Source organism: Apaloderma vittatum, unplaced genomic scaffold (genome assembly GCF_000703405.1).
Source record: "Apaloderma vittatum isolate BGI_N311 unplaced genomic scaffold, ASM70340v1 scaffold33254, whole genome shotgun sequence".
NCBI lineage: Eukaryota > Metazoa > Chordata > Aves > Trogoniformes > Trogonidae > Apaloderma > Apaloderma vittatum.
The window spans coordinates 1-17,865 of NW_009713789.1; the positions used below are offsets into that span (position 1 = coordinate 1).

General features: G+C 38.9%; 1 protein-coding gene across 1 annotated transcript; it reads left to right on the top strand.

Annotated features, from left to right (window-relative positions):
* Window positions 1-6,336: 6,336 nt before the first annotated feature.
* LOC104273246 (TBC1 domain family member 4-like) lies at window positions 6,337-16,631 on the top strand (the record flags this gene model as incomplete). Its single annotated transcript, XM_009868503.1, has 6 exons — window positions 6,337-6,482; window positions 7,345-7,554; window positions 11,215-11,373; window positions 12,733-12,891; window positions 13,369-13,613; window positions 16,472-16,631. Coding segments are annotated over exons 1-6 (967 nt in total), but the record flags the coding sequence as incomplete, so codon positions are not given.
* Window positions 16,632-17,865: the final 1,234 nt, after the last annotated feature.

Below are 17,865 nucleotides of genomic sequence, written 5' to 3' on the forward strand. Positions count from 1 at the left end.
CTGAACTGTTCTATGATTCTATGATTCTATAATGCAGCAGGCAGCTTTTCTTGGTGTTCCTTTGAATTTTGACGTGTGGGAATTTGAGTCAGAATTCATTTTAGAAAGGTGTTTGATTTGTAGTAGTCAGATGGGCTGATGCAAATAAAACCAAGCCAGGTTCAGCTGGGGAGCTGGGTATTAAAAAACAACTCTGCTTATTATATACGTGTGTATATGTATTGGCTGCTGTGTGGAAGATGATTCTGATAATAGGGTTTTGGAGGTGCAGGGTACAGTGGCTCTCACCTGATTGTGGACATATTCATCTCATCTGATCAATGGAAAGAAGTTGGTGTTTCTGCAGCACAGTTGCTTTTATCCTACTGTGATTGTCTTTAATATTCTGACATTTACAGAACTGATCCTGCTTATTTATCTGCCTTCCTTCCTAAACACTGATACAGCCAGTTGTGCCCATCACTGGGAACATCTTCATTTACAGAGCATGGATCATGTCCTAAAAGTGTCTTGGCCTCCATTAAGAAGGAAGCCTCGATTGACTTGATAGGATTTAAGTGGCTGTGTTGGAGATACACAAAGCCAGGAGGAAAAAAAAATAGATCTCTAGGTAAGTTCACTATAGTGAAAGACACATCTTTTCCTCTAATGTTTGTAGGGATGCTGAGCTTTTTGAGTTAAATTTTAGTGATCACTGCTGCGATGCTTTATGTGGGAGATATGTTTTCTGCTTCAAGGAATGAACAGTAAAGTTGGACATCAACACAATATTAAGAGATGCCTTCAGAATATTTTTACTGTGTTATTGATTCATTTGTCTAGAAAGTCAAAGTCTAGGGTGGAAATGGTTTGCATAATCTTGACTTTTGACAAATGTGTTGTGAGGCATTTTGATATTGATCATAAGCACACATAAGGAGTTTTAAAAGAATACCCTGCCAATGTACAGGAAAACAAACAGGAATTTGAGAGCAAAATCTGTTTTTAAACTTTCATTTCTGTAACTTCTGAAATTTCTGGCTTATATTCAAAAGGTACTTCTGAAAGCTAGGCTGTTGGACGAATCTGTTTGATTTTTAATATAAAAATAAAAGCAGCACATTTAAAAGTGGGACAAGCTCCACCATAGGTTTGACCAGCCTGAACTGCCTTTGTTCATTGCGTTGTTATGTAAGGATAATTTAAGCTGGTTTATCAGCACTTGAATTTGAACAAATTATTTTTTAAAACCAACTTAATTTCTCATAAAGAAAGTGAACTACTTGAAAGTGTTCCTTAAACATAGTAAGAGAAAGTAATTTTTCAGAACAGATATACATGACAGGAGTGAGAACCTATAGAGAAGCGTTAACTGATCAGAAAGAGTTTTTCTTCTCCCCATAGGGAACGAATACTTCCTGTATTGGGGTTGCGTATAGGCTTCTGCCAGTCTAAGTCCTAGGAGCTGAAATATTAGCGATCTTTCTGTACTTGATCTGGAGGATTTTGTACCATCTCAACCTCCAAACTATAATTAAGAGAAGTTGAAATGAAAGAGAACTGAGGAAAAATGCAAACCTTGGCATGAGCAGCAACGATATTTATTCTCAAGTTGCCAATATCCAGTTGACTTCATGGACTCATGCACAAAATAATTCATGTAAGTATTGTGGAACAAGTTCACAAGAAGTGGTGTAGCTTTGTGATTTTTGGAACATCACCCTTTGGGAACATTGTAAAGAACAGTTTTTCACAAGAGTTGGAGGTAATTGAAACCAAGAAATAAACATGTTTGTAATCTGAGAAAGTTTTTTGGATTTGTTCTTTTTTTTTTCTTCTTTTATTTATTTTCCCTAAAGTAGCTGTCTCATCTTCATATTATGCATTATCTGATAGAACAGTGAATGGGATGTTGCTTTGGTGAAACTTCAAGTGCAGTAACGTCAGATAAAAAGCTTAGATGATCAGACTCTGTACTCTTTGAGTAGCTGAGTTATCACTTTTAATAGCTTAAGGGTAAAAGTATAGACTGAAATATTTGAGACACTATATTGAATTTATAGCTTTTCACTTCTTATTGCATACAAGCTGATGAATGCATTTTGGTTTCTATGTTGAGTCAGGAGCATAGGCTAAATAGCCTTATGGAGAACCATTATTTCCAAACTGAACTGTGATGCATTTTTCTTAAATATTAGATTATTACATTGTTATCATTTTCCATAGCTGCATGTTAAGTCATTAAAACAGGAACAGTAAGTAAAATACATTGGTAATACTCCATTTTGTGGAATTTCTCTGTTGAACAGTAGATCAAGTGCTTTTCCCTTTCATAGGTCTGTTTTACCACGCTGACTTATCATGATGTAGAAGTTTTACCATAATACAGTTGTCATTTTCTTAAAATAAATTTAAAAAGTAAAGTTGGAAAAGCCAATTCTTGCAATCATGTTGTAGTCTGCAGTTAAATAGTTCATTAAGTAGTTCTTGTAGTTCATTAAGATTTTATATATTGCCATCTCTTAATTTGCAGCAGATTGGTGCATTTCATCTCAGTTGTTGGTAGGTTGCAGCAGGTTTTTCTTCTTGGTGACTATGTCACTCTAACTCAAGAAATATTCATTCCCTGTCTTGCCTCTCCTCTAGGCTCTGTAATCGATAGTTTATAAAGCATTTATAAATTTCTTCAGTTTGTTGTAGCAACTTTTTCATAGAGTGAAAAACATAATTAAAAACTGGAATTAATGGTTGGATTATTTCTGCTAATTGACCTTGCAATATATTCACAGGTAGATGTTGAAGCCTGTATGTTGTCAGAACAGAATCTTTTCTTAACAGTTTTTCCTGTGAGTGTCTGAGATTCAGTATCCGTCCCCTGACAGGGAAGTTGTGAAATTCTGTTTCCCCAGGTTGGGAAGTAGTGAAAACTCTGCTCTGCTCTTCAGTAGCAATGACTGAACTCCATTAAAAATATTGTTGTTGTTTTGGAGTTGCTTCTGCTCTTAATCTTTCTTCTGAGATTAATAAACGTCTTCATTTTGCAGGGAGCTGATAGCTAATGGTCAGATACACATCTTTTTTCTTCACTCCTGCCATGTTTAGATGAAGTCTATGAGATGTTACCAGCCTGTCTGAGCAGAGCACCCACCTGTCAGGCTGTTAAAAAGTACAGCTACCTTACAACTTGAAGTAATCTTGCAAATATGACCAAGAGCGATGCCTGCCAGTGAAATTTAGGTAGGAGAGATGGTGAAGTCTAGGGATTAAGTATTGTGCAACTCCTGTTTCAAGCTGGGGAATGTGTAATTAACTCGTCTGTTTTTTTCTAAACCATTTCATCACAGCATAGGAGACACTTTCATTTTACTGTGACTTCTTCCTGCTTTTACTCTGTTAGGGTATTGTTTCACACCTTCAGATTTGATGTTAAGCTAGGACTTGTCTGTCCTGAAATGAGGAAACTTCTTTTCTACCTTTCTAAGCCTCCCTTTCCTAAATCTTGGTGTTTTCACAGCTGCCCTTTCCTTCCATTGAATATGGCAAGCTGTGCACGAGACTTTTAAAAGTTTGCCTCTAATCACTCATCATACAGTGCTTTGGAAAAGGAATTGATTAATGTCAGTTGCTTAAAATACCAAGGAAATTTTATAAGGGAAAGCTTAACAACAGAAGTACACAGCACAAGAAAGGTCTGGATGTGCTGGAGCGTGTCCAGAGAAGGGCCATGAGGATGATTAGAGGGCTGGAGCATCTCTCCTATGAAGACAGACTGAGTTGGGGTTGTTCAGTCTGAAGAAGACTCCGAGGAGACCTTGCTGTGGCCTTATAGTATCTCAAAAGGGCCTACAAGAAAGCAGGCGAAGGGCTTTATAGGATGTCAGGTAGTGATAGGACTAAGGGGAACGGATTAAAGCTAGAGATGGATCAGTTCAGACTGGACGTTAGGAAGAAGTTCTTCCCCGTGAGGGTGGTGAGACGCTGGCACAGGTTGCCCAGAGAGGGGGTGGAAGCCCCATCCCTGGAAGTTTTTAAGGCCAGGCTGGATGGGGCTCTGGGCAGCCTGATCTAGTGGGAGATGTCCCTGCCCATGGCAGGGGGGGTTGGAACTAGATGATCTTTAAGGTCCCTTCCAACCCTGACAATTCTATGATTCTATGAAGTACAGGTCCTCAGAACTGTATGATTTACACACTTCACAAGGTAGCACATGTGACTGTTACATCCTGCTTTAAACTCTGCAACTCTGGTGTAAACAGCTTTGTTTCATACCCTGAAATAGCCACCCTCTGTTCTGACTTCTCTGTAAATTTTACTACTGTAAATGGAACACTGTTCCTAGGACTGTGTGAGCATTTAGGGACACAGACAGTAGCTGAATGTTAGGTTTTTGTACATTTTCATTCCCTCATTATGTAGCTTCTATTTAGTAAGCCCTAGAGTGACTCACGTTTTGTAACATGGTATGTAAGACTTGAAATAGTGAGAGGTAGTTTCTTTCCAAGTTATTTATAGAAACGTGAGTTATACTGATTAATATATCCAAACTCAATACTTTATTTCCCAGAGCTGTTGAACTGAAATACCTTTGGAAGACAACATGTCTAGATTTAAAATCAGTTTTGTGGTCTGTATTTAGCTAGCACAAACAGTGGTTAGCTCACCACCAAAGCCTGTGTAAGAATTAGCCAGAGAATATTGTCGCAGGGTTTTAGGTTGCTGTTTTTTGGGTAGTGCAACATTGGGCTCCACTGAGACCACCTCCTGATGGTGTGATGCACATGGAACTGAGTCACTGTAGAAATTAAATTGGAAGTGGAGAATAATTCAGACTGACTGTTATCCAGGGCTCCTAGCCCATCATGCTGTTCTTAGATGAAAACAGGGGTAATGTCTAATGCTTGAGTAGATAAACTTCAAGACACGATTATCTCTCTGCCAGGATATGGAAGCAGGGTCTGATACCTGTGTTGGTAAGTCCAGTTTGCCCCCCAGGGCTTACAGAAGTCAGGGAGCTGTTGTTAATCATTAGCATAGGGACAGCTTTGATCACCAAAGAGTTCTGAAATTCTAATTTGATGGATTACCATTAAGCACAGAGTATTTTGTATGAGAAGTGCTGATTGAGGTGATGTAGGCTGGTAGACTGTAGCTGAAACTTTGTAGTGTTGCAAATGTCTCCTTTTGGGCAAGCCAGATGTTGGTAGACAGACTGCAGCTGGCAAACTGATCATCTGCAACTGACTTACCACTAGAGATGCAGTAAGCAATGTGCTGGACTTTCCTTTCATCTAAGTCTTTTGAAGGGACTTTGCACTGTAGCATGGAAATTATTTACAGGATGAAGGTTTGAGTGTAGCTACTGCTGTGTTGATAAAACAGTTTTCCCTGCGATGAAGTTGCAGACACAGCTTCCTGTACGTGATACTGTCTTCCCAAGAAGCCTGTAGTTGAGTATCACAAGATCTGTGCACCTACTTTACTAGCACAAATACAAAATAGTGAAATATTTCTGAAAATGTCTCATGTACTTAGGAAAGCTAGATGTCCTTTCCTGTGGCAGGAGTCAGTAGAGATGTTTGCTTAGTGTTGGCTTAAAATTATATCCTAGCAATGTTTCCCTGTATTCTCTTCTTGCCTCTTGCAGCAAGGTATGTTAATATATTTCTACATGGCAACTAGGAAGGAGATCAGCTCCTTTCACGTCGTTGTGGTAGGAACTTAGCCTGCCTTTTGTTTGCAAAGACTCTATTCTTTCAGCTGGAGATGGACATTTGGCCCCATTTGTGCAAGTGAAGTGTCCACTTCTTGAAGCATAGGAAAGAGGCTGTATGAAAAGGCCAGAACATCACCTCCAGTGAAATACTCACCTGTGAGCTCATCATGCCATTTAAAATGGCTCTAAATGGAGCACTGCACTCTGCTAGAGCAACTTCTGTGCTTTTAGGGCTATTACATTGGACTACCCCTGTAAGAGTAATGCATCGCAAAACAAAATCCATTGCTGTTGTTCTAGGGGCTAAATATTATCGCATTTTTCTCTTAGCTTTTCAGCAAGTTTAGCTTTTATTCTGAGCTTCCAGCTGAGCGCTGTATGAATGCTATGAATTCTTCCTGCTGGTATATAGTGCAAACCTCACAGCACTGTGTTACAAGAAAACAACTGGACAGTTTTCTATTCAGGGTGAAGCTTGTACACAGCACACTTTGCCTTCTAAAGCTTCCCAGCAAATGCTCCTGCAGGTTTAGTTGTACATTAGACAGACTTAAAAAAGCTTATTTCTTTTTTTTTTCCTCCAAAGATGACTGACTTTGATCACCTCATCTGCTTTTTCTTCTCTTCAGTGATGGGGAGGGAAAGAAAAGAACATCAGCCGTCTGCAGCAGTGAATCTCTAAATGCTGTGGGGGCCACGGTCACACCTCGCCGCATCTCCTGGCGGCGGAGAATATTCCTGCAGGTAGCTTCACCTATGAATAAATCTCCTTCCAAGATGCATCATCCAGGTCTGTGTATGCTTTTAAAGAAAATAAACAAGCAGTTCTTGTTGAATAGCTGTTACTGTAGAAAATTGTAATAGGTGAAAATATGAAAAGGAGAAGGGGGTCATCTTGATACAATATTCTTGCTAGAACCTCACTAGAGACCACTTGTGCTCAGTTGGCTTTGGGTCCTTATTGAACAGGGGATTCTGTCATCAAAATCAAATGAATTGCAATCTGCCACGGCTGTGCTGGTACCAAGGAACTGAAAAGCTTCCTCTTACTGACAAAGATATCCTCTTAGTTAGCAAAGTTTTACCCTGGCCTGCTTACATGATAGCAGTGTTGGCAGAAAATGGTAAATTTTCTGTCTTGTCCTTGTTGCTGCACATAGCACCTCTTGAGTGTGTTAATAATTCTTACAGCTTTAAGTCATTTAAGGTAGAAAACTCTGAAATATCTGAAATCCTCCTATGTTGATAAAGTCCTGTTGGTGGAATTCACAACCATAAGTAAATGTGAAACTCTGTGTGATGCAGCTTAGCAGATGGAAAAAGTTGCTTTTAATGTAGAGCCTGTGGGAAATAAGCTCATCTGTAAAAGAGATTATGGATAAATGTCTTTTTGTAACTCTAGAAGGAGCTAGCAGGAGAAAGGGTTGAAATACTGGTTCATTATTTAGCTTTATTTCATTTAATATAACCTAACTTAAATAAAACATTTTATTTAGAAATAGTTCTCTACTGTTGAACTGCATTGTCTCTGTTTCTGGTATCAGCACCTTACTAAATGTGAAAGACAGCTATTTTTGTTCTCCTATGACTTAGATTTTCACAATAGGTCAAACAATCTTAGTTTCCTCTAATAGCTTTCTGATTCTTTTCAGATGGTCATGATGGAAGTGAATTGTTACCATTATCACCTCTTGCTCCACCGCTGGAGGAGGATCCTCTTGTTCTAGTATTGCAAAATGAGGATGATCCAGATAAAACTGGAGAGAGAAGAAACTCAGAAGAACTACAAAGTCTGTGGAGAAAAGCTATTCATCAACAAATTCTGTTGCTTCGAATGGAAAAAGAAAACCAGAAGCTGGAAGGTTAGCTATTTAGAAAATCTCCCTAAAAAGTATTACAAATTTTGCTGCCTGAAGCTGAAAACTGTACTGGTGTTAGGCTCCTCAAACAGAGATGTAGTACTGTAATTTTTAGTTAACACTGTGAGGGAAAAAAGTGAACTTGCCCAGTCCTGTCTGACGATCTGTTGGGTTCTCTGCCTACCTGCCAACTCTTAATGAATCACTTTAGTTAAAGAAGAAAGTGATAACTTTTCCATTTTTACTACATGTTAGACAAAGGTTGTTAGAATGTGTATTCTAGTTGACCAAGTCTAGGAATTCTAACGTGGAGTCAGGAAGACAGATCCTGTGAGAAAACCTAGATATGGTCAACCTTACCCTCTATATCCCGTTTCAGTCCTTTGCAGCACATACCATTTCTGTCCGGACTTTTGGTCCTTCACTAACCACATTCCAGTGCTAATTTATAAATATTTGAATCTAAATTTCATTTTTTGAGCAACTGGCTCTTGAGGTATGTCAGAAAGGTTTTTCATTCTTTTGTTTGTTTGTTTGGAAGATGAGCACAGTACACTGAAAATCGAGTGCTATTACTGAGGAATCTGAAGTTGGCCATGCTAACTTGTCAGCTGCCTGAGCTTCTGGCTAACATGTTTTATTATGATGACTGATCAAGACTTACACAAATAAAAGACAGGATGCAATGTCTATCCTAGCATATAGAAATTCTTCAGTATAATAGACTAGTAGCTTTTGGTGCAAGTTGAAAATTTCAGATGTTCTCTCTGCAATTGCTTACCTCATCTTCTCCTATATGGCATATAATCTCATTATATGGTAGTCTGATTCTTTATATAAAACATAACAGTCTTGTTTAGATCAGTTAATTCTTTTTCCTTCTCTAGTGGTGCTTACTGAGAAGGCAGGGAGAGAAAAGAAAAACAGCAGGACAGAAGTCTCTCCATATTCCTACAAGTGCAGATCCTTGAATGTACTTCCTAAGCATGTAGTGCATTTCGCTGTGCGCTCGCTCTACAGTTCGTCTCCCTGTTGATACACACTTCTGTGGAAACTGCTAAATGCACAGGGAACATCTACAGAGAAGTCTGTTTTAACTCTAGAGAAAAATTTTGTTTTTTCTTTTAGCAAACAGTTAGTCTACTGTTGTGGGGTGGGGAAGCTGGACATCTGCTGTAGTGACTAATTTCATGTTATTCCTTCTGATATTATGAGCTGCTGAGGGACAAACTCTTTTCTGTATCCACCCTGCAAGACTGGAGGAACTGAAAACTGTTAAATCAGTGCAGTTCCTTAAGACTCATTTATAAATTATTTCCATTCTGTAGCGGATATGTAGAAAATAAGTTGTCTGGTCGATTGTGGTGAAAACAGGAGTGTCGGCAGTGGAGACTCCAAACTGGCACTCATCTTCCAGCCTGCATCCTTGGTTTGTGCTGCAGGGGACATGTCTCTGTTCTTGTATGCAGGTTCATAAGTACTGCTGAGAGAAAATGGTGCTCTGGCTAGCTGGAATCCAGCATCTTCTTTTCAGAGGGCAAAAAGTAAACTGCCTGAAGGCCTATGTCTAGGCTTCTTTCCTGCGGGCTGCTGTAACATGGGCCATTTTATGGACCCGACATCTACAGAACTGATCCATTCCAGTCAAGTGCTGGATCGAGCAGTGGTTGGCACCCTAGCCTACTATTAATTGTGCATCTCAGGAATGGGAAATGCAGTAACAGAAATACAGCCATTTCTCTACTTGAAGCTAGGTTCCTAGTTGTGAATTTCTTCAGTTGTGTATGACTGCATTAAGACTGGAATTGCTGTGGAATTGTTTTTAGTGATTCTCTGTTGAAGTTCTGATTTTTATTTACAAAATATTAATAGAACCTCTTTTCCTATTCCTTTTGCTGTCGAGGAGACTTGAGTGCTATTAGCTCTTTGTTTTACAGAAGGTAAGTTCTGTGAATTGCACAGCGTTGTTGGTTTTGTTTTGTGGTTTTTTTATCCTGAGAAGCTAGAGGACACTTTTTCCAGTAGATCACCTAGAAGTGTATGAACTACAAAAAGTAGCAGTGATTAGGAAGAATGCTAACAAGAATGGTTGCAAGCAACCAAGGGTTGCAGAAGAGTTACAATCTACAGGCAAGCTCTGGGACTAAATGCAAAGCCAAAGTACCATTCCTGTGAATGATAACTGTGCGCTTAATCTTGGAGTTCACTGTTGCACTGAAATACCTTCCTGTTGTCTTGAATTTTTCACATACTGCTTATGAGAGTGAGCGTTCTCAGATGAAATCATAGAGCGATAGGGTAGTGTGGAAAATTGGCCCAACTGGGCTGCAGATTCACGTGGTGAGATCACATTCCCGTTTTTATAGAAGTGTGCTGCACCTGCGTGACAATTGCTTCTACAGGGCCCCCAACAACCTCAAACAGATACGGTCTCGGAAGTGTAACATGGCTTCTGGAAATAATTTGTCACCTACGTTTTTGGAGTGGGCTAGGCAATGATTCTGTGGATTCATCCAATATTGGCTGTGCCCAAAGTGAGACGATCAGGGTAAGGAACTGATTGTCTTGGTTTGCATGTTGTATAAGAACATGAGCGAGAATTTGATTTCACCTAGAGATTATGGTGAGGAGGGTCTGCAAGAGGAAGGAGGAGCAAGCACTGCTCTGTTGTGAGGAGCAAGTACTGCACACAGATCAAGGCAAATTTGGGATAAATTACATTGCAACTTTCACAGGTCATGTTGTGAAATGTATGATTCTGTCCAATGATAATTAAATTTATCTCTGCAAATTAAGACACATTCGTTTCTTGATTCCAGGTTTTTTTACACCAGTAATAGGAGTTGGAGTGTTTTTCCACATGCATATCATGTAGAATAAAATAACCACAGTTAATTTCTCAATAATGGAAATGAAAGCTGCTCCTCCATGAAATTCCAGAGCAACAATGCAGCTTTATTTCAGAAACAGTGAGTTCTCTGGAATAAATATTTTGTGCCAGGTGGTGTTAGGTAGCAAACCTTTTAAGGTAACAGCAACATGAGTTCTCTGCTTCAGCAGATACACCTTTTTGTGTTTCATTCTACACCTTTCTGTAGTTCATTATATTTGCTTCTAGTTAGCCTGATGATGCCAGGTAGCGGTGCCAAGAGCTCTTATCATTCTCTTAAGGGATGTGTTAAAACTGAACCCAGTGTGACCGACTTAATTTTAGAAGACTTAGAGTGCTTACCTAAACCTCTAAAATAAGCATTCATATATTTGGGACTTCCCATACTAAAACAATTGTAATGTTCAGTATAAACAAGAGAAAAATGATCAAAGGTGTTTTTGCAGTTGAAAGAAACAGCAGATGTGGTGAAGTGTCTGTGTTCAGTGGATTTTTTGTCTTGCCCCAAGCCTTAAGCAATGTTTTCATGTACTTCATGAATTACTAATATTCATGGCCTATTCAGAGAGGTTAAATTGTTACCTGCAGCATCTTATGACAAAAGACTGGCCCCACCACAGCTATTAACTGATGAGTTGTAGAAGCTATTTTTATCCCTGGTCAGATTATCAGAGAGATATATGACTTGGATGGATTTTGCCTGTTTCATGTCTCTTGTAGTTTTCTGATGTTCTGTTTTTCTGAGTGCTTTTCCTTTGTGTTCCATGCTCTAGCAAGCAGAGATGAGCTCCAATCAAGAAAAGTAAAACTGGACTATGATGAAGTTGGTACATGTCAGAAAGATGCTATAAATGTTTGGGATAAGAAGTTATTAAACTGTAGAGCTAAAATCCGGTGTGACATGGAAGATATTCATTCCACTTTAAAAGAAGGTATTTATGTAGGATGGCTTTTAACTATGAAGTTTGAAGTGGGTTTTTTTTGTTCTCTTTTGATACCTAAGGAAATCTGCTATCGGTACGCTATTTCCAGTGGCACAAAATCATGAAAAATTTGCCTTCTTTTTGCAAATGCAGCCACCTCCTGCTGCCAAACAGAAAATAGGGTCTGTTGTGCAATTTTCATTGCTTACAGTGTCAACAATACAGAAACATGTATAGTCATACTCCAGAAAGTACTATCTTGTGCCCATGTGTTACTTCATCGATCGAACTTGGAGCTTCTGCAGGTAGCATGGTGACCTTCTGGCTTCTGTTCTGTGGCTCCTCTCCAATTGACTCTGAGTTTCAGATGCTCTGATTTTATTTACTGAGAAGGCAGGACCTGTGTCCAAAACCTAAGGGAATCACAACCAACCTTCAGAGAGTCAGAACGACCACATCTTGGAGAATCTGGAATGTGGACCTTTAGTATTATTTTTTTTTCCTTGAGTGAGAGGCTGAGAATTTTGACTTGGAGTAGATCTTTCTGTGGCCTAGCTATGGGCCAGAAGGGAAGCCAGAGGGCCTTGTTATTACAATGCTGGTGTAGAGTCTGATTGCACCGCTGTGCCCTCCTCTGCAGAATCTCATGTCTGTGCTAGAGATGCTGAAAAATAATACTTCAGTGTAATCTGGCTGTGGTACAGAAGGGAAGTTTAAATTGCTACCAAAGGAAATTGTGGCAGAAGTAAGGTGGTTCCTGTTAGTGACCTGCAGAAAACTGCCAACAAATGACTTACCTTACTGCTGCTGGACTGCAGTTCAGAGTTGGGAACAAGGATATGATTTTTCTAACCTGTATTCTTGTTAAATAATCATTTGCCTGGAAAGCATTAGCAGAGTTGGCTATTTTGACTCTCAAATGTCTGTTTGCAGAGATTGATACCGAAGATTGATGTATGTGAAAGTCTGAAAGTGGTGTTTTAATTTAGTTCATGCTTTCACAGATGGCTGGCTGACTTGAGAGAAATGCTGTCTCTCAGTAAGAATGATTCTGTGTTTTTCCTTGGGTATGAAGCATTAGTGCTGTCAAGTTGGAACCAAGCATTTTATAATCTGTATGTCTTTCTACAAGCCTATGGACTGGCACGGGCAGCCCTTTAGGAAGAGGAGGTGGACTTACCTGTATTTTACACCTCTGAATTTAGTTCAGCTTTACTGAACGGGCCAGACTGCATGATTTCCTGCTGGAGGCTAACAGCTCAGAAGTGGCAAAACAAGTGATGTCTACCTCAGTTGCCCAGAGTAATTACTATAAAAATAGGCCCCTGCTTAGGCTTCCTTTTTTTTTTTTTTGTGACTGACCTGCAGGTGTACCAAAAAGCCGTCGGGGAGAAATTTGGCAGTTTTTGGCTGTGCAACATCGAGTCAGACACAGGCTACCCAACAAGCAGCAGCCTCCTGACATTTCTTACAAAGAACTTCTGAAGCAACTGACTGCTCAACAGCACGCCATCCTTGTTGATCTAGGTACGTCTGTTGGTAGTTGGGAGATTTTTCTGACTTGTTTTGTGAATCTTTGAGTGAAAACACACCAGTTTTAACGGAAGCTGTTGCTGGAGATAGATGTCGCTGTATCAGCATCACTTTGTATGTTGTCAAGATATATTCTGCATGTGTCATTTGGTGTCCTCTAAGCAGATGATTTCTTAGGTTATGCTGTTTGTATTTACGCTCTTCTACGTCTGTCTGAAAAGAGAAATCAAGCATTAATTTCTGCCGGTTTTATGCAGAAGAGATTATTAAATGAACTCAATGGATACAGTCTGAAATCAGCGGTAAAATCAGTGTTAAAATACAGATTGTTCTGACTAAAGTCAACCTGCATGGGAAAGCAAAGAGAAATGGTCTACGGGAAGAGAGAATTGCTGGTTGTCAGATGGATCTGTTTATTTTTTTTTGAGAAGAATTGCATATCAGCTCCTCTTTTCTCTCTCTCTACATCAGGACGGACATTCCCTACGCATCCTTACTTTTCTGCCCACCTGGGAGCAGGGCAGCTATCACTCTTTAATCTCCTGAAGGCATACTCTTTGCTGGACAAAGAAGTGGGTTATTGTCAAGGTATAAGCTTTGTAGCTGGAGTGCTGCTTCTACATATGAGTGAAGAACAGGCCTTTGAAATGCTGAAATTCCTCATGTATGACCTTGGCTTCCGTAAACAGTACAGGCCAGACATGATGTCGCTACAGGTAAGTCAGTCCTTCTCCTAAAGCAAACCAGAGTTTAAATAAGTTTTGAGCTTCCAGAGGTTGCTCAAGTTCTGCAGGTGTTTATGAAACTTCTTCTGCTCTTTTTGAGGTTGAGGTTCATAAAATTTTATTGTTGAACTCCTCTCCACCTCTCAACTGGCAAACAGAGAAGTTCAGATCTTGCAGACTTTCCCTGTCACACATCCCCATGTTTGGAAACTCTGCTTTCTCTGCTATTTTGCTCTTCCTTTTCTTTTCCTCACTTCTCTCTCTTCCTTATGCCAAAACCCCAATGTGCTTGCATCTGTAGAGAAGGAGTTTAAAAATACATTTGATTTTATTTTTCCTCAGTCTATGAGCACGTGAATGTAGATTTTTCTCTTGTTAACTCGAAGTCGAATCAACAGTGACACCCAGTGGCCAGTCAACGTGCTCCACAGGCATTTGTACTTGAGGCTTCTCTTTTCTCTCATCGTCCCTTACCCCACCACCCTCAACACAGAGAGAAAGCAGATGAGTTTTTAATAATTTAGTTTGCTTATGAAATTATACATGCTCTGCAATATTAGTCTTTTAACAGCTAGCTATAGATTCTCAAGACTGCTTAGAAGGCAGAAGATCCTTCAGATCTCTATAAACTTCGGGGTTTAAAGTTTGAGAAATCCTTCACCTTGAGATGCAACCATCCACTGACTTAAAAAACTATATGCTGTAAGCCCCTAATATTATAAATGGATGTACTATGTCTGAGTTAAAGCTTGTAATCTACAGTGGAGAAAGAGAAAACTAAGAGGCAGATTAAAATGTATCTTTTTTATGCTCTGTGCATAGCAAACACTTATAGTTAAGTGAAAACTTAAGGGAGAGTTTCAGTCCACTTTTCGTGACCAGTCGTTTAGATACTAATTTGGCAAATGACCAGAACAATAGAATAGCTCATAGTTAAAGAAATTTTTTTTTGCTTATTCTAGAAGTGATAGAAGAGTGTTTTACTGCAGCTGTTAGTATGTTATACCAAGTTTGTTGTGATGGAGTAAGGGTGAACAGCCACAAAGAGCATCTTTCTGCCTCTTTCCTGTCCCCTTCTTCCCCCTATCCCCCCCAATATGTTTTGAACCAGTGGGGGTCGAAGTGGGACAAATGCATGGTTGTGGGATTTCTCTTTTCCCCTAGAAGATGGTCTCTTAATGTTTGTATGTTATACCACCCTTGTAGATTTTCAGTAACTTCTGATGGTTTGAGAGCATTCAGATGTCCAGGATGTCACCTTTTGATTTAAACGGGTCTGAGAGTTTAATTATCAGAAGTTCTTAGGAAGAAACACTTCTTTAAGTTTGAGAAGGTTTATCACTTGTAGTACCATTTGCCCTTTAAATGAAATGACCTCTCTTTCCCCACAGTTTGCTCCTAGGCAGTTACCCTATTCTAGACAAAAGTACAAGCTTTGTCTGCTGAAGACAAACCAAATTATGAAGATGACTTAGAGGATCTCACTAAAGCTTAAACTTCTGTTTTCATTTTTCACAGTAGAGCACTTGCAAATTCTGTTATGTTTACAGTACCAAAACACAAGTAAGCTCATATACAGAATTGCCTTCTGTCCTGTAGAAGAAAATGTTTGAAGTTTCATTAGGATAATGAACTTATTTGCCTTACATTTTTAATTGCAGTCTGGAAAAAGTAGTAATCTAGATCCTTAGTTCATAGTGAATTCATCCAATTGGTTTGCTGCCTCTGACACCATTTTCACATGTAAATTTCACGTGTAGATGTGTTTTTTATTGACACTGTGCTTAATTAGTATCTTTGGCAACTAAAGCAAGGTCTCAAATGCCTGCACAAATTGAGCCAATTTGCCTGAATGAGAAGTGATCTGTCTACTTGTGGACGCTGCTGACTGACAGATAGTTTCAAGTACAGTCAGTTTTTGGTAGGGAAGACTCATGGCCACTAAAAGTAGGAAAGTAGACTGGATCCAGTAAGTCATTTTCTTATTGAGGAATTGATTTACCTTAAGCATAAGGCACTGTTGACAGCAAAATTGGACCTGACAGCTAATCAATGTATGTGTTTCTCATCTGCTTTCTGAGACAAGCATCACTCTGTGCTGTGAGTGACTTAGTGTGGAATAAGTAAGGAGATAATTTGGAATAAATACGGAAATAATTTGCCAGAGGGATATTTTTAGCAACAAACAGCAGCTTTTAAGCACTTTGCTTTGCCACTTTTTATGCAGTGTATAGCAGCACTTTTTGCATGAAATATCTTAAATTTCTCTGGCATGTGAGAGGTGTGCTGGCAAATATATATGTGGTACACCTCTATTGACCCACCACATGTAATATACTCTGGGGGTGTGGAAGCTGTCTGAAGTGGTGATTGTAGCATAGGAGTTTTAAATGCAGCAAAAATAGGGCCAAGATTCAAAGGATGAAAGCTGAAATGTGTAAATTTAGCCAGAAGTAGTTCAACTTTGTAATGGAGAGTTTTGGCATCTTGGAAGAGGTACTTCTACTTTCATCGCTACAAGACTGAAAGTTCTGGTTTGCTGACAAAGTTGGATCACTATATTCTTTTCTTACCTTAAGCCTGTGAATCTGAAATGATGTTTCATTAATAATCAGGTTCAAACTGTTCTTTGTTATTGACAACTGTGTTGGTTTTAATTCATTAGGGGTGGGTTGTTCAGATGTGAGTAGATATTACTCGAGGCCCTAGGGGACAATTAAGCATGATGCAGTGCCATCTGTACTGGAGTTAATTTCCCTCGAGTGAATTGTGAATGGTTTGAAAAACTGAGTAAAGCTGAAATTTTCTTTCTCTACTTCCTTCCTCCTCAACCCTGTCATGGACTGTAGATTCAGATGTATCAGCTCTCAAGGCTTCTTCATGATTATCACAGAGACCTGTATAATCATCTGGAAGAGAATGAAATCAGTCCCAGTCTTTATGCTGCACCGTGGTTTCTTACACTGTTTGCATCTCAGTTTCCATTAGGATTTGTAGCCAGAGTATTTGGTAAGAAAGTTCATTCATTGCAATAATAAACAGAACAATGTTGTCCATTGTGTTTTGAAACTCTCAGGGAATAGTCTTCTACATACTCGGGACATTTGGGGTGACTACTGTGGGTGGCAAGTAGCAATGATCTTCATGGTGACATGTCAGCTCCTTTTCAAAGACAAAAAACCAAAAATGTACTCTTTGAAACAGCAGACTTGAGCAATTAAGCATGTTACTAAGCCAAGAGACTTCTGAAGTGTAAACAGGAGAATGTTTATTGTTGCATGTGTATTTTATGCATCAAGCACTCAGTTTACATCTATGGAAATGTTCATCTTGTGGAACTTATAAATTGAAAAAAAAGAATGCATTGATTTTCAAGAAAAGTGTTTCTGAATAACTTATTCTGAAGTGCTTTCTAATAAAGATTCAAGTAAACTTGAACTTAAAGGCTGTTTCAGGTATTCATGTATATATTGAACTGTATCCTTCTCAGTATGTCTCTTACTCCATTTAGGTAGTTTTTTCATTATATGCTCCTTTTCAGATAATGTCTAGTATGGAAGCTTACTGATTGTGCCTTGCATTGTTCACAGTATAAGCATGTGAAGTGCTTGCGTTTATACTCTTTTATTGTCAATAAGAATGGCCAGCTTAATCAAACCTCTAGTAATGCAGCTTTTTAAAAAAGAAAATATTTATTTATTAGTTAATGTAAAATACACTGCCCTCAAATGTGAACCAAGAAGCTAGGACCATATGTCATTGCACTTCCTCTTATATCAGACTCTTTCTTTTAATTTGATATTTTTTTTTCTGTTTTTGTGCTACACCTTTGTCTTTTTTTAAGAAATTCAACCTGACTTTTGTCTTACGTTTTGCTACTGTGTGTTAGGTCTTTAATTTGGTGTGGTGGTTTGGGGGAAGAGTGTTTTGCTTGGTTGGTTTTGGTATTCTTTTATGTTTTTACCTAGTGATTTCTTCATTACAGAGGTTTTTTTCCTTTTAGAGCAAACTTTTTCAGACTGCTCTTTGGGTGAACCAATGATTGGTGTATCTGTTTTTCAGTGGTATTTACATGACTGGAACTTTTATTGGTATTCATGTGACTGGATTATTGAGTTTGGGGGTACTCAAGCATTTTTTGTTGTTTTTGGTTTTTTTCTCTTTGATTTTTTATTTTCATGCTATAGTGGTAGGGTTTTTGCTTGTTTCTTATTATAAAGTTCAACAAGGGCAAGTGTAGAGT